At 37.0% G+C, this 13,117-nt stretch overlaps 1 protein-coding gene across 1 annotated transcript; it reads right to left on the reverse strand.

Moving 5' to 3' along the window:
- Positions 1 to 9,202: 9,202 nt before the first annotated feature.
- LOC142621543 (V-type proton ATPase 16 kDa proteolipid subunit) lies at positions 9,203 to 11,189 on the reverse strand. Its single transcript, XM_075794823.1, has 3 exons — positions 10,869 to 11,189; positions 10,490 to 10,775; positions 9,203 to 9,694 (listed from the first exon to the last, which is right to left on the reverse strand). Exons 1-3 carry the CDS (start codon positions 10,951 to 10,953, stop codon positions 9,562 to 9,564), a joined length of 504 nt encoding a protein of 167 aa, XP_075650938.1. The 5' UTR covers positions 10,954 to 11,189; the 3' UTR covers positions 9,203 to 9,561.
- Positions 11,190 to 13,117: the final 1,928 nt, after the last annotated feature.

Genomic DNA, 13,117 nt, shown 5'->3' on the forward strand with positions numbered 1-13,117 from the left:
AGGTTTACTTAAAACATCAAAGGTTGTAGTTTAAGGTTAATTTGTTTTGTATTATCTTATGCCATTGTTTAAACGAGATATTTCAACCTATATGACATTACTTTTTATCTCCACCCAACCCCACTCCAAAAGTCAAAATCAAATGATAGTTATGTGCAACTTATTTGTCTTTGTATATAAAATTAGTCTTCTCCTATATCCCCAATGACTAAGGTTGGGTTGATTCGAGTTGGTTTCACAACCACCTGAAACTTGACTTGATAGTAATCAAGTTCAACAAGGAGAAACCCAACCCAACCCGAAAAATGCGGGTGTATGGTCGGGTCGGGCCTCCAATTTTTTTTTAAAAAATTTCAAACCATGTGAGTGTGAACCATGAAAGGTCTATAGAAACATTGAAACAACCAGACTTTAATGAGCTATTAATAGGGAAAAATTACTTACTGTTTTATTCAAACTTTCCTTTAAAAGTTGTTAAGTTTTTTTTGTTGTTATTTCACTAATTTATTGATTGACATTAATAAGAAAAAATTAAATCCAATTATCAACATTTAAAAATTAATGCTGAAGCTCAAAACTTGGGAATTGCATTAAAGAGGGGGAAAAAAGTAAAGGAAAGTAGGAACAAATGAAAACATATCCCATGACTGTAGGGAATTAATTTCCGATTACAATACGTTGAAACAAATATCTTAAACCCTTAAATATATTAATTGCTTTCCATTTAAACAAATTTATTTTATTTTAATTGCTTGAAGAATGGTAGACATAATAAGGAATACTTCAAATAATTTTAATTGCAAGACCCTAGGACTTGGTTTTGCAGTTGTCATTGAAAATTGAAATTTTAAATTTTAAATTTTGGATGCATGAATTGTTGGTGGATGATGATGCCTAGCGGCTTACGGGTTTTTACGGGGACCTTGAGATCGCCAACTAGGAAGACTCTTGATCGTTACTCAGAGTTTAAAGTAGTCGGTTCAATAGGGATGACTGGATAGATTGGAGAGACAAATGTAGGGGTTTCATGATGCTCTTGATTTTTGCAGGTTAAAGGATTTGGGATTCACTGGGTTCCCATTTACATGGTGTAACAGATGGCCTAGATATCAGAATGTGTGGATTCGGTTGGATGGAGAGTGGATTCGATAGAGTGGATTTTAAGGTTCCCATCGTCCCGAATTCATCACTTGGATGCATTCCATTCTGACCACAAATTGATTCTTCTATGTTTGGATTCAGCATACAATTGATTTTATAAAAAAGGGCGGCCTTTTTGCTTTGAAGCGATGTGGTTAAGAGAGAGCTCCTGCGAGAAGGTCATCCATGAGGCTTGGGGGGATGGGCAACAACCTGTCACGGGTTGGGCTTTTAACCAAAAAAAAAAAAAAAATCTTACCAGGATAACCTCAAAGTGTGGAATAGGGAAAAGTTTGGCCATGTCTAAAACTCATTAAGGAAAAAAAAGGTAGATTTTAAGGCAGTTGAGGAGAGAGGGTGGTATAGAAGTCAGCCAGCTTGAATTCAAGCTCTAAGAGATGAAAGTCTACGACTACAGTGTATTGAGGAGTGCATGTGGAAGCAAAGGTCAAGAAATACCTGGCTTAAAGAAGGGGATAGAAATACAAAGTTTTTTCACAGCAGAGCTAATCAAAGGAGCCGACATAACTTGATATCAGGATTGGAGGATGTGTCTGGCAACTGGGTGGAGTGGTGGAGTACTTTGTAAACATTTTTTCAAGTTCCAATCCTTCTGGGGCTGAGGCCTGAGGGTATTTTAAATGGTATTCAACGTTCGGTGGTGGATGATTCAAGCTCTCCTATGGATGGGGGATTCCATGCTAGTGAGGTTCAACAAGCTCTAAATCATATGGCCCCACTCACTATACCAAGTCCTGATGGTATGTCCCCTATTTTTTACAAATCTTTTTGGCATATTGTGGGTGCAAATGTCACTACTGTTGTGCTTTGGGTGCTGAATTCAGGTATTTTCCTGAGTCCATTAATACTACCTTCATCTCTCTTTTTCCAAAGATAAAAAATTCTAAGAAAGTCTCTGATTTTAGGCCTATTAGTTTATGCAATGTCATTTATAAACTAATTGCTAAAGTGGTGGCTAATCTCTTGAAGAAGTTCTTGGCTAAATCTATCCCAATTTCTCAAAGTGCTTTTCTATCAGGGCATTTAATCACTGATAACATTCTTGTGGCATTTAAGACTCTTCATTATCTTAAAAGGAAGACACAATGGAAGTTGGGGTACATGGCTCTTAAGCTTGACATGAGTAAAGCCTATGATCGGGTGGAATGGAGCTTCTTACTTCTTAGAGAAATTAATGCACCACTTGGGGCTTGAAGAGAGAATGATTAAAGTCATTATGTCGTGTCTGAAATCTGTGTCCTATTCAGTGCTTCTTAATGGGCAACCGGTGGGGAATATTAAACCCTCAAGGGGTCTTCGTCAAGGTGATCATTTATCTCCCTATTTGTTTGTAATGTGTGCTATGGGCTTGCAAAGTTTATTTCAACAGGCTGAGGTGGATAGGAATATTAGGGGTGTGGCTATTTGCAAGAATGGTCCTTGGGTTTCCCATTTATTCTTTGTGGATGATAGTGTGATTTTTTTTTATGCAACGGAAGGTGAATGTCAAAAGGTTCTCGGTATTTTGGCAATTTATGAAAGAGGTTTAGGTCAGAAAATAAATCAGGAGAAGACTGATATATTCTTTAGCACAAACACTCCTCAATTAGTCCAATCCAGAATTCAACACCTACTGGGAGTCCCAGCAATAAGGCAGTATGAAATATATTTAGGTTTACCAGCTTTAGTGGGGGCGAGCGAAAAAGAGAAGTTTCATTTATCTAAAAGAACGATTTGGAAGAAATTACAAGGTCGGAAGGAAAGGTTGCTATCTCAAGTAGGTAGGGAAGTGCTCATTAAGTCGGTTATCCAAGCAATCCCAACATATACAATGAGCTATTTCAAAATCCCAAGAGGTCTGATCGAAGAATTGGAAGTTCTTATCTGCAAATTTTGGTGGGGCTATAGTAGTGAGTTGAGGAAGGTCCATTGCGTTAGTTGGGAGAGGTTATGCGAAGCTAAAGAACTGGGTGGATTGGGATTCAAAGAAATTGAGAAAGTTTATGAGGTTCTCCTAGCAAAGCAAGTGTGGTGAATGATGAACAACCTGGATTCTCTTTGTTTTAGGGTATTTAAAGCTCGCTTCTTCCAAACTGCTCCATTCTTGAAGCTAAGGATTCTGTTATGTGATCCTATGCTTGGAAGAGCATCCTCAGTGCTAGAGACATCATCCGGAAGGGCATGGTATGGCGGATTGGTAATGGGCAATCAGTCAAGATTAAGGAAGATAAATGCCTCCTGGTGAAGCCTGGTAGTTTGACTATTTCACCTCTCCCATCTGTACCCCCTGACACAAGGGTGAGCTCCCTCATTAACCCGGTTCTAGGAGTGTGGAAATTTGGTGATGTGAAGCAGGTTTTTCTCCCCCATGAAGCATTGATGATTTTGGAAATCCCACATAGTCATAGAAGCCCCCTTGACCGAGTAATTTGGGCACATACACAGTCCGGATTGTTTACAACAAAAAGTGGTTATAAGTTGCTGGTTAACTCAAGCACAGCTGGCAGTGTAGGTAGCTCAGTTTTGGAGCCCCAGAAAAGATTCTGGAGAGGAGTTTGGCAACTGCGAGTTCCCGAAAAAATTAAGCATTTCATGTGGAAAGCATGCTGGGAAGCACGGGTGCGGCGTTTGGGCCGCCGCACCCACGTCCGACGCGGCCCAACGCGGGGACGCGCAGGCGACGCCGCTGCCTGCGCATCCGTGTCGCGTCGGGCATTAAAAAATTAGTTTTTTCGGCGCGATTCGCACCGATTCGCGCCAATACAGCGCCGATTCGGGCCGACGCGCGCGAAATCGGGCCGATTCGGCCCGAATCGGTCCGTATCAGGTGAAATCGGCCGATACCAGCCGAAATATGCCGATATTGGCCGAAATAGGCCGATACCGGCCGAAATTCAAAAAAAAAAAAAAAAACAACAACAACAACAGGTGCGTATGGCTGGGGAAAAAAAAAAAAAAAAAGGTGCAAACGCACTGTTTGGAAAAAAACCAAGACCCAACCCTCTCCCTCTTCATTTTTCTTGCGCCTCTCTCCCACTCTCTACCTTCACTCTTCAGCTAAGCTCTCTCTTATTCTCTGTATTCTAGTCATTATTTACCATTGCTCTTAAATTTTGTATATATTTATATAATGTGAAAAAAGTATGTTTAGCAATATATTAAAAATATAAATAAAAATATTTTTAATAATTTTTTAATCACTGCACTCCGCCGCACCCGCTCCCGCACCCGCACCCGAATCCCGAAACGCACCCGTGCTTCATAGAAAGCATGCAATAATGCTCTGCCCACGAAATGTAATCTGGCCCGGAGACAGATCACAGCAACTGATGCGAGCGAGTTCTGCAATGATCACCCAGAAGATGTATTGCACGCTCTTTGACGTTGCAAAGAAGTGGAGTCGGTGTGGTCCTCTTTCCACTGGTCCCAGACGACAGTATCTCCCCCTCCCCTTAACTTTTGTGATTTATTTGACAGGTTTTTTACAGGTGCACGAGGACTATAGGAAGGAAATCTTTGCTCTCATTGCTTGGTGCCTATGGAATAGACGTAATTCCATCCATTTTGGTAGGCCTTCTCACCCTCTGTCTTAGATCGGTACAATGGCAGGTTCATTGCTCCTGGAGTTTCTGGCGGTGCAAGAGGTTGAGCCTGAAAAAGCTCGACATGTGCTGCTGCATCAATGGCGTCCCCCTGAGTTAGATGTCCGTAAAGTTAATTTTGATGCCGCGGTCTTCAAAGCTTCTAATTCTGCTGGATAGGCGTGGTGGTCCGTGACTGGCGGGGTAAGGTGGTGGGAGCTCTCTCGATGCCAATCCCATTATCCAGTTCGGTTGCTGGCTTGCCACCATGCTGTCCAATTTGCTGGTGATCTGGTCTTCACAGAGTTATCTTTCGAAGGGGATTCAACAATAATTATTAACGCAGTCTCTCAAAGAAATGCAGCGTTATCTTCTTTTGGAAACATCATGTATGATATCCGATGTTTAGCTTCTTCTTTTCTGTTTTATGAGTTTATTCATGTGCACCGTACTGGAAATTTTGTAGCTGATGCTTTAGCGAAAAAAGCTAAGAATTTTGTTTCTTATCAAGTCTGATTGGAGGAGCTTTCTAAAGACATTGCTCCTCTAGCTTAGTTTCTGTTTCTTAATATATTCCCAGGCCAGTGGTCTGGTTTCTCCACAAAAAAAAAAAAAAATTGCTAGTTTATTGCCTAATAAATATCAAGATAGGAAAATGAATTTCTGAACTTTTTTATCACTGGCTGGATAATGCTAATCCTCATAATTTTTAATGGTTTAATTTTTTTTGAGAAAATTTTTAATGGTTTAACTTAGTGTTGTATATATGGACAAAGAGTTTTTATAATGCCTGCCATTAGTAGTGGTGTGCATGTTGCTCATTTTTCAAATTTCCGTTTAGGAATATATGCGGCTATGGCTATGAATCAATTAAAGACTTTTTCAAATTTTCACTTATTTCTATATAAAATTGGACTATTTTTAATTGTCTGTTTAGGAATTTAATGAGTTTTATGGTCATAATTAAATCTATTGTCAAACATTTACATATCATGGATCTATCTCTTTATCTCCCACTCCTTCTTGGAATACGTTTGATCCACTCAAACCAGAGGTTCATGAGAAAGCAAAGCAAAACATAAGAATTGAAAAAGGAAGAAAGAACTTTTTCGATCTACCTTATGTTTTTTTTCCTTAACTCTCTCTCTCTCTCGATCTACCTTATGTTTTTTTTCCTTAACTCTCTCTCTCTCTCTCTCTCTCTCTCTCTCTCTCTCTCTCTCTCTCTCTCTCTCTCTCTCTCTCTCTCTCTCTCTCTCTCTCTCTCTCTCTCTCTCTCTCTCTCTCAGGTTTGTTTCATGTTTTGTCTAAAGAAAAAGCAGAGATTTAGTTTATGTGCATTAGTTTTTTTTTTTTTTAAATCGGGTGGGTGGGTCGGGTTGGACCCAAGACCAACCCAAACCCAAAAAAGACTAGACTTTTTTGCCCGAACCCAACCCAAACACCCATCCAACCCGCCCAATATCCTTCGGGTCGGGTCAGTTCAGGTTGGCCAGATTTATACTCAGCTCTAATTATTCCCCATTAGAATAATTTAAAATTTTCACTTTTGTTTTTATATCAAATTAGTCTTTTGTTGATTTTGTAAGCGCGTTGGTTTGCACCAGATGTCAATGGCAAGGCAACCCAACATATAAGAGTACAAAAGGAAAAGAAAATTGATTGCAGCTCAGCTATAATTTGTTAGTAAATGATAGTCTTTGCATGTCCAAAAATTTATTCTTGCGTACATTTTTCATGGAGGGGCCTACACTTTTCAAAACTCAGTATATAATAGGTAGCTAACCTATTAGAGCATCCTCAGCGGAAATTTCATCATATACTATTTTACCAAAGCTACTTTATCAATTATACAATACCATTTTACAATACATCTAATATCTCAACTTTTATTTTACCATTCTACAAATTAAAATAATATAAAAATATTTCTCACTTCTCTCTCTAATCTCTATTTCTCTTACTCTCTCAACCATCCACCACCACCACCAACACCACCACCACCGTCCATTTCTCAGTCACACCACCCACATCCGCTAAGCAACATAGTTACACCACCCACGCACCCACCCACCAAGAACCCTAGTCTCGTCACTCAGCCAAAATCCATAGGAAAATCAAAACTAAAAATTAATAGCAAAATCAAAACCCAAAATCCATAGCAAAATCACCACCACCACGCCAACAAACCAAAATCAAAAAACCACCAATCACCAACAAACCAAAACTCCAAAATCCATAGCTGAACCCCAACAAACCACCAGATGAGAGAGAGAGAGAGAGAGGTCATGCTTCATCGGCGACGGCCAAGCCACTAGGCCTACATTGCCACAATCCCCTACCATTGCTGCTGCTGCACCACCTAACCCACAACCACATCAATCGCAAAATCGATCTTGCACCGAATCGGTCTCAAAATTTACCCAAAAAGACACGGAAGCTTGAGCTTGCACCGAAGCTTGAGGTTGCTATCTAGTGTTTTGTCTCTGATGTGGTTTTGTTTTGGTTTGATCATTGATGTGTGATGTTAGATTTGGGAGGAGGATGGTGTTTGGGTCTGAAAAGAGGAGAGAGCAAATAAGGTAGAGAGAGAAGAGAACATAAATAGTGAGAGAGAGGAGAGAGAAATTTCGGAATAAAAAAAAATATCCGTACATACCATAGTGCTACAGTACCATCATATATTTAAAATGGTACTGTATCACTATGGCAAAAGTTTTTACAAGTTTATATGTTTAACATTTGGCTGCTGAGCTATTTGGGCCAACTATGCTAAATTTTTCTTACATTTGGAATTTGGCAGTTGGATTGTGAATGCTCTTATGTTTCTATAATATGAATTTTTTTTTTTTTTTGGTGAAAGAAAAATTAAATTAAACATAATTAAGTAGTATAAAGTCTAGGATGGGTAACATCTCAAGCGTCAGCCAATAACTGATACATAATACATGAAAGAGGATGCAAATACAAAACAAAGCTAACCTATTTTGTTTCTCAAATATATATATATTGATAGTTAGGGAAGAGCCTGAACATAACACCCCACTTTTCCTTATGTTGGCAAAAAGTCCAGTACCTAAATCTCCTCTAGTAGATGGGAGGTCAGTTGCTACATACATTGTCCAAACATTTAGGATGGTACTTGAAGATTTTGCACTCCATTGTTCTTTTCTTCAGGGATCTTGACAAGACTTCTAGTAACAAACTCAAAAAAGATATATAAAGATGAGGGACCTCCAAGCCTTTGTCCCTTCCCTCCTCTGAAATATCCATAAAATGATAACTTGGTATTTTTAAGATTATAAGATTTAGTTTGTTACTTTTTAAACTTTTCAAAGTTTAGGGGAAATTATATTTTACCATCGTAAATTATACCTCATGTTGCACCATAAAATTTTCAAATGCACGTTTTGCACCATAAACGATGACTCATGTTATACTTTGCACTCTACCATTAAGTTTACTGTTAACTTAAATAAAAATTCAAAGTTTAAGATGAAAAGTGTAAAAAGAGTATAGTTTAGGGTGGTAGTGTATATATCTTTTGTTTTTAAAGCATTGAGAAGAAGGGGTCTTTCACGTAGTGTCATATTTAATTTCTCTCAAAGTTTAATTATATACACTCCTAAATTCTAGGGCTTAAAATGGAATATATATATATATATATATATATGTATGTATGTATATTTGTTAATGAATTTGAATGATTATAGAGATATTACAAATAAATCTTACAAATTGTACTATTATTTAAGTGGCATTAGTGATATTATATTATATTAACACATTAATTTGTTAATTTCTTATAGTAAAATTTACCATATCTTTAACATCAAAACATATTGGGACTCCTTTACCAACCCATCTCGCTCCCTCTAGGTCGTCTTTAATCACAGCAATTTTTTTTTAAAAAAAAGATGACTTTGAAGTTTGAACAGTGGAAAACAGATCAATGCACTATCCAACGCTGAAAATAATAATAATAATAACAAAAGAAAACTAAACGCACATGAACTTAAATTAGCTTTTCCTACACAGCTAAAAAATGTGTATATATATAATAGACCTACATGTACATGGGCATTGTTGGAGCTGACTGCCGAGTGACCTAAAACATATGACCAAAGAGAAATGGCGGAATATATTTTAGTAGATTTGGTCAACAAATTATTCAATTTGGTCTAGAAAGTGTGCAGAGAATTTAACAGCCTAAGTAAAGAAGTTGAAGAAACTAAATGTGAACTGAAGCATATTCAGGCTTACACACCTAGTGTGTGTGTGTGTATATATATAACCAAGTTAATAGTATTTTTGAACCTGAAAATCCCAGAATAAAAACTTGGTTAGTATTAGGTTCTTAGAACTTTGTAGGAATTGTATGTGCTGTCATACAAAGAGTGATCAATCAATACTTCAAAAAAGCTTTGGTATAAGCTGAATTTTAACTTCTTTTTCCCGATCCATTTTCCATCCCCCACAAATGACCACAACCAAACACACACTTAGCTTATCCATTGTGACATAGATTACAAGGCATGAGGATAAATCCTTCCATATATGATAATACAATAATTCTACACTACTTTAACTTCAAATTTAAATCCTCACAATGCTGAATCACAAAGATGAAAAAAGACTTTATTAAAATTTAAGAGTAGCAACTAATTTCTAATTCTATATCCTATCACCATAGCAAGGCAACTTCCTAAAACATATATTGGTAGAACAATTGCACTCACCCACAGCCACAAGAATCTCTAGTAAAAAAAACACTTCCAAATTAATAGCAATAAACCACACAACCACAACCGCAACCACCCAGAAGAATGTGCTCTCAGTTTCAGTCAGCTCTGGACTGGCCAGCTCGGGAAGAAAGGATGATGCCAACAATGAGACCATAGAGAGCCAGTGCTTCAGCAAAAATAAGAATAAGAATCATCCCAACAAAAAGCTTTGGCTGTTGTGCATTGGCCCTGCATAAAACATATACAAGGCATTTGAGCTATTAAGCTATTATATATGCTATTATTAGCAATGCATTTGGGAATAGGAATCACACCAAAAGCTATTAATCTGATTGAAAGATGTCAATTTAATTACTCAACCATTATTCTTACAATTATAAGAAAAATTCTAATTTAAAGTGAATAGAATAGATCGGTTGACTAAGGAAGAAGATTTATTTTATTTTATTCTTTTCATTTTTTTTAAAAGGTCAGCAAGAACACCTGTGGTGTGTTTGGATGGTAGGATTTGGATTTGAGTTATTAGAATCCAAATACCTTGTTTGGATAGTTTACAAAAGGTCAAGAATTTGGATTTGACAAATCCGCCAAAAATTTTAAACCTTAAATTTGAAATAACTTCTAAACCTATAGAATTTTAGAAATTCATATGACATACTTAAATGTTTACAAATTTGGAATTTAGGCATTTCAAACCTATTATTTTAGAATTCAAGCATCCAAACGCAACCTTGGATCATTCAGTTCTCCATTTTGGCGGATTAAATAAAACTGGAAAGACTCACCACCCATATCCAAATGTTAACACAAATCAAAATCAGAATTAGAAGAATCAAATATTACTTGCAATTTAGGTGTTGGAGCATGAGTTAAGAAACAAGACAGAGTTTCCATACACCCAGAACAAGGAAATCGTGCAACCAAACAAACAAACATATATATGAAAAAAGAAATGCTAAAGGAGATCAACAATGCGCAAGTAAATATAAATTTGCATATGGGGTTATAGATAATATAGGGTACCTGACACCAGCGTCACCGACGATACCAATAGCCATACCGGCAGAGAGGCCAGCGAGGCCACAAGAGAGACCAGAAGAGAGATGGGCGTAGCCATCGAAGAGGTAATAGGACTTAGCCTTTGGGTTAATCCCTGTGCTGATAATCACAGCAATGATGAGACCATAAATACCCAACACACCAGCCATGACCACCGGCACGATCGACTTCATCACCAGCTCTGGCCTCATCACACCCATCGACGCCACCCCAACTCCGCTCTTCGCCGTTCCGTACGCCGCTCCCATACCTGACCAAAAAAAAGGGACAAAGTCACCCGATCAATACCATACCCGATGAGATCCACATCAACAGAACCCGAATTGTAAGATATTTTGATTACAGGAGAAGACTAAGGCGGCAGCAGCGCCGAGGAAGCCAAAGAATGGGGCTGTTTCATCGCCGCTGAACACTGATGAAGAAGACATTTTTTTTTCCCGATTAGATCTGAGATGAGACGAGAAGAGAATGAATTTTTTCTTTTTTTTTTTTGTTTAGTTCTCTTTTTTAATGCCTTTTATTCTCTAAGATGAGGAGTGTTTGTTTGTTTTGTTTGTTGATATGATAATTGTAATTTGTGGATCAGAGTTTCGGACCCCTTCCTCCTATGGGAACTCCTCTGCTAAATGCTAAAATGTTAATCATAGATTCTCAGTCATAAATATATATATATATATATATATGAGGAAGATAATTACAGAAATACCCTCAACAGTTGGACTTTTAGGAATACATCATTTGGGATTTCGTCCATTTTTTTTAACCCATTCGAAATAATACATTTTTGGGCTTTCTTTCATTCTTCCTTATTAGTCCATCCGTGGAGGGAACTCTGTCGGCTTTTCTTCTATTTCTTTTTCTTTTTTTGTTTGAAGAAAATTGTGAGCTGGAGGATTTTCTATCCAAGCCCACCATTGGCTTTCTCTCTCCAAACTGGAAAGAAAAGAAGAGAAGAGGGAATATGGTCAAAACCTCGAAATTATAAAATTACCCCTATTATCCAATGTTTTTCAAGTTACAATAAGAGTGATAATATTTATTTTCTTATGCTTTGCCATCCTTTCTACCAAATACACAATATGAAAAATTAAAATATTTTTTATCATTCCACTTTTTAATCAAACAGAACCCTCAATTTTCTTGTGGTGGACCATCACCTCAAAAATTAAAGTTAGAACAGTAATCTCCTGAAAAATTCCAAGTATGCAACAATAGTAACTCTAATAAATTGACTTCAATTCTGAGTTCTGACTCTTCTTTTTTTTCCTTTTCTTTTCATTTTAAGCTTCAGCTTCTTGATCACCACATAACGTTAACCGTCCATTCTAATTGAGGACAAAGAAAGAGTTGAACCTTTATCATCTCTACAAAATAGTTTAGCACCTATTAACTAATTTGGCTCATGTACAACTTTTTAAAAATTTAATCTTGTTAAGCACAATCCCTTTTTGCCCGGCTTATTTCTTAAGCTATGAAAATAACCTCATCCAATTTCCAAACACTTAAGCAAATACAACAACAGGAGATTGTGATAGTGTATGTCTGCGTGTTCATCACTAAAGCTTTAATGCGTTGGGTAAGAATAGTAAATTGTTAGGAAGATACCATAAAGTTCATAAAATTTATAAGAATAATAAAAAAAAGATACCATAAAGATTGCACGTGTCATGACCATAGAGACCAGCGCATGCACATGATTAGCCGATTATAACATTAGCAGAAATAATGGTAAATTCACTAAATTGTTAGGAAGAGACCATAGAGATGCAACTATTATTAATCCATTTTGTTTTTCCATTATTAGACTAGACTAGAAAGATGATAACAACATAGGAGCCAAGGACATAGTTTCCCACCAATAACACTATACAACTAGTATTGATAGCAACAAATGGCCAAAAAGGTTATTTTCATAACTTAAGAAATAAGCCGGGCAAAAATATCAATTAAAAGGGATTTGACAGTGATGAGAAAGACAGTTGAAATACAAAAGATTCAAAATCATAAAAATCCAACATATTAAACAAATTAAAAAGTTTCAAAAGCATGGGAAGAAAATGCCACAACCAATGAAAAACTAGATGAGATATCCATTTCATTAAGAGATCTTCCATCAATCCATGATATATTAATAATATGATAATAATTTTTTCTGAAAAATTGGAAAGCTAGACTTATATATCCACTTATCAAAAGTTTTATTTTGTAGCACACTCAAAAAAGGTAAAGCTGCAAGCAAAACTGTATCCAATTGTCTGAAAAAACTGTTGAATTGTACCTGGAGGAACCACAGAGCTGCACTTCATAACCATTTTTAAGAAACCCTTCCTAGAGAAAATTTTCATACACATGTTTGTTAATCAATAAGAGGGGGAAAAAAAAACATAATTACCCTTCAGGACTATAATACCAGCCATGCCAGCATTAAATGCAGAGATGAACCGCAAATGAGAAAAGGACCCAACTATAATTAATCGAGGAGGTGGGGGTTTAACAAGCAGCCAAAGAATTTCTTCGTGAAATCAATGGCATAAAAGACCAAAACTTACGGGTGCAAACCACTTGTAAGGCAACAGCAGACGCACCTCTCAT

This window comes from Castanea sativa, chromosome 1, assembly GCF_040712315.1.
Source record: "Castanea sativa cultivar Marrone di Chiusa Pesio chromosome 1, ASM4071231v1".
Taxonomy (NCBI): domain Eukaryota; kingdom Viridiplantae; phylum Streptophyta; class Magnoliopsida; order Fagales; family Fagaceae; genus Castanea; species Castanea sativa.

Excerpts from the sequence above, each read along its gene's own strand:
- LOC142621543 (XM_075794823.1), bottom strand. The coding sequence starts at position 10,953 with ATGTCTTCTTCATCAGTGTTCAGCGGCGATGAAACAGCCCCATTCTTT. Across the intron at positions 10,776-10,868 it reads TGCCGCCTTAGTCTTCTCCT|GTATGGGAGCGGCGTACGGA; the intron begins GTAATCAAAATA and ends TTTTTTGGTCAG. Across the intron at positions 9,695-10,489 it reads GTCGGTGACGCTGGTGTCAG|GGCCAATGCACAACAGCCAA; the intron begins GTACCCTATATT and ends TGTTTTATGCAG.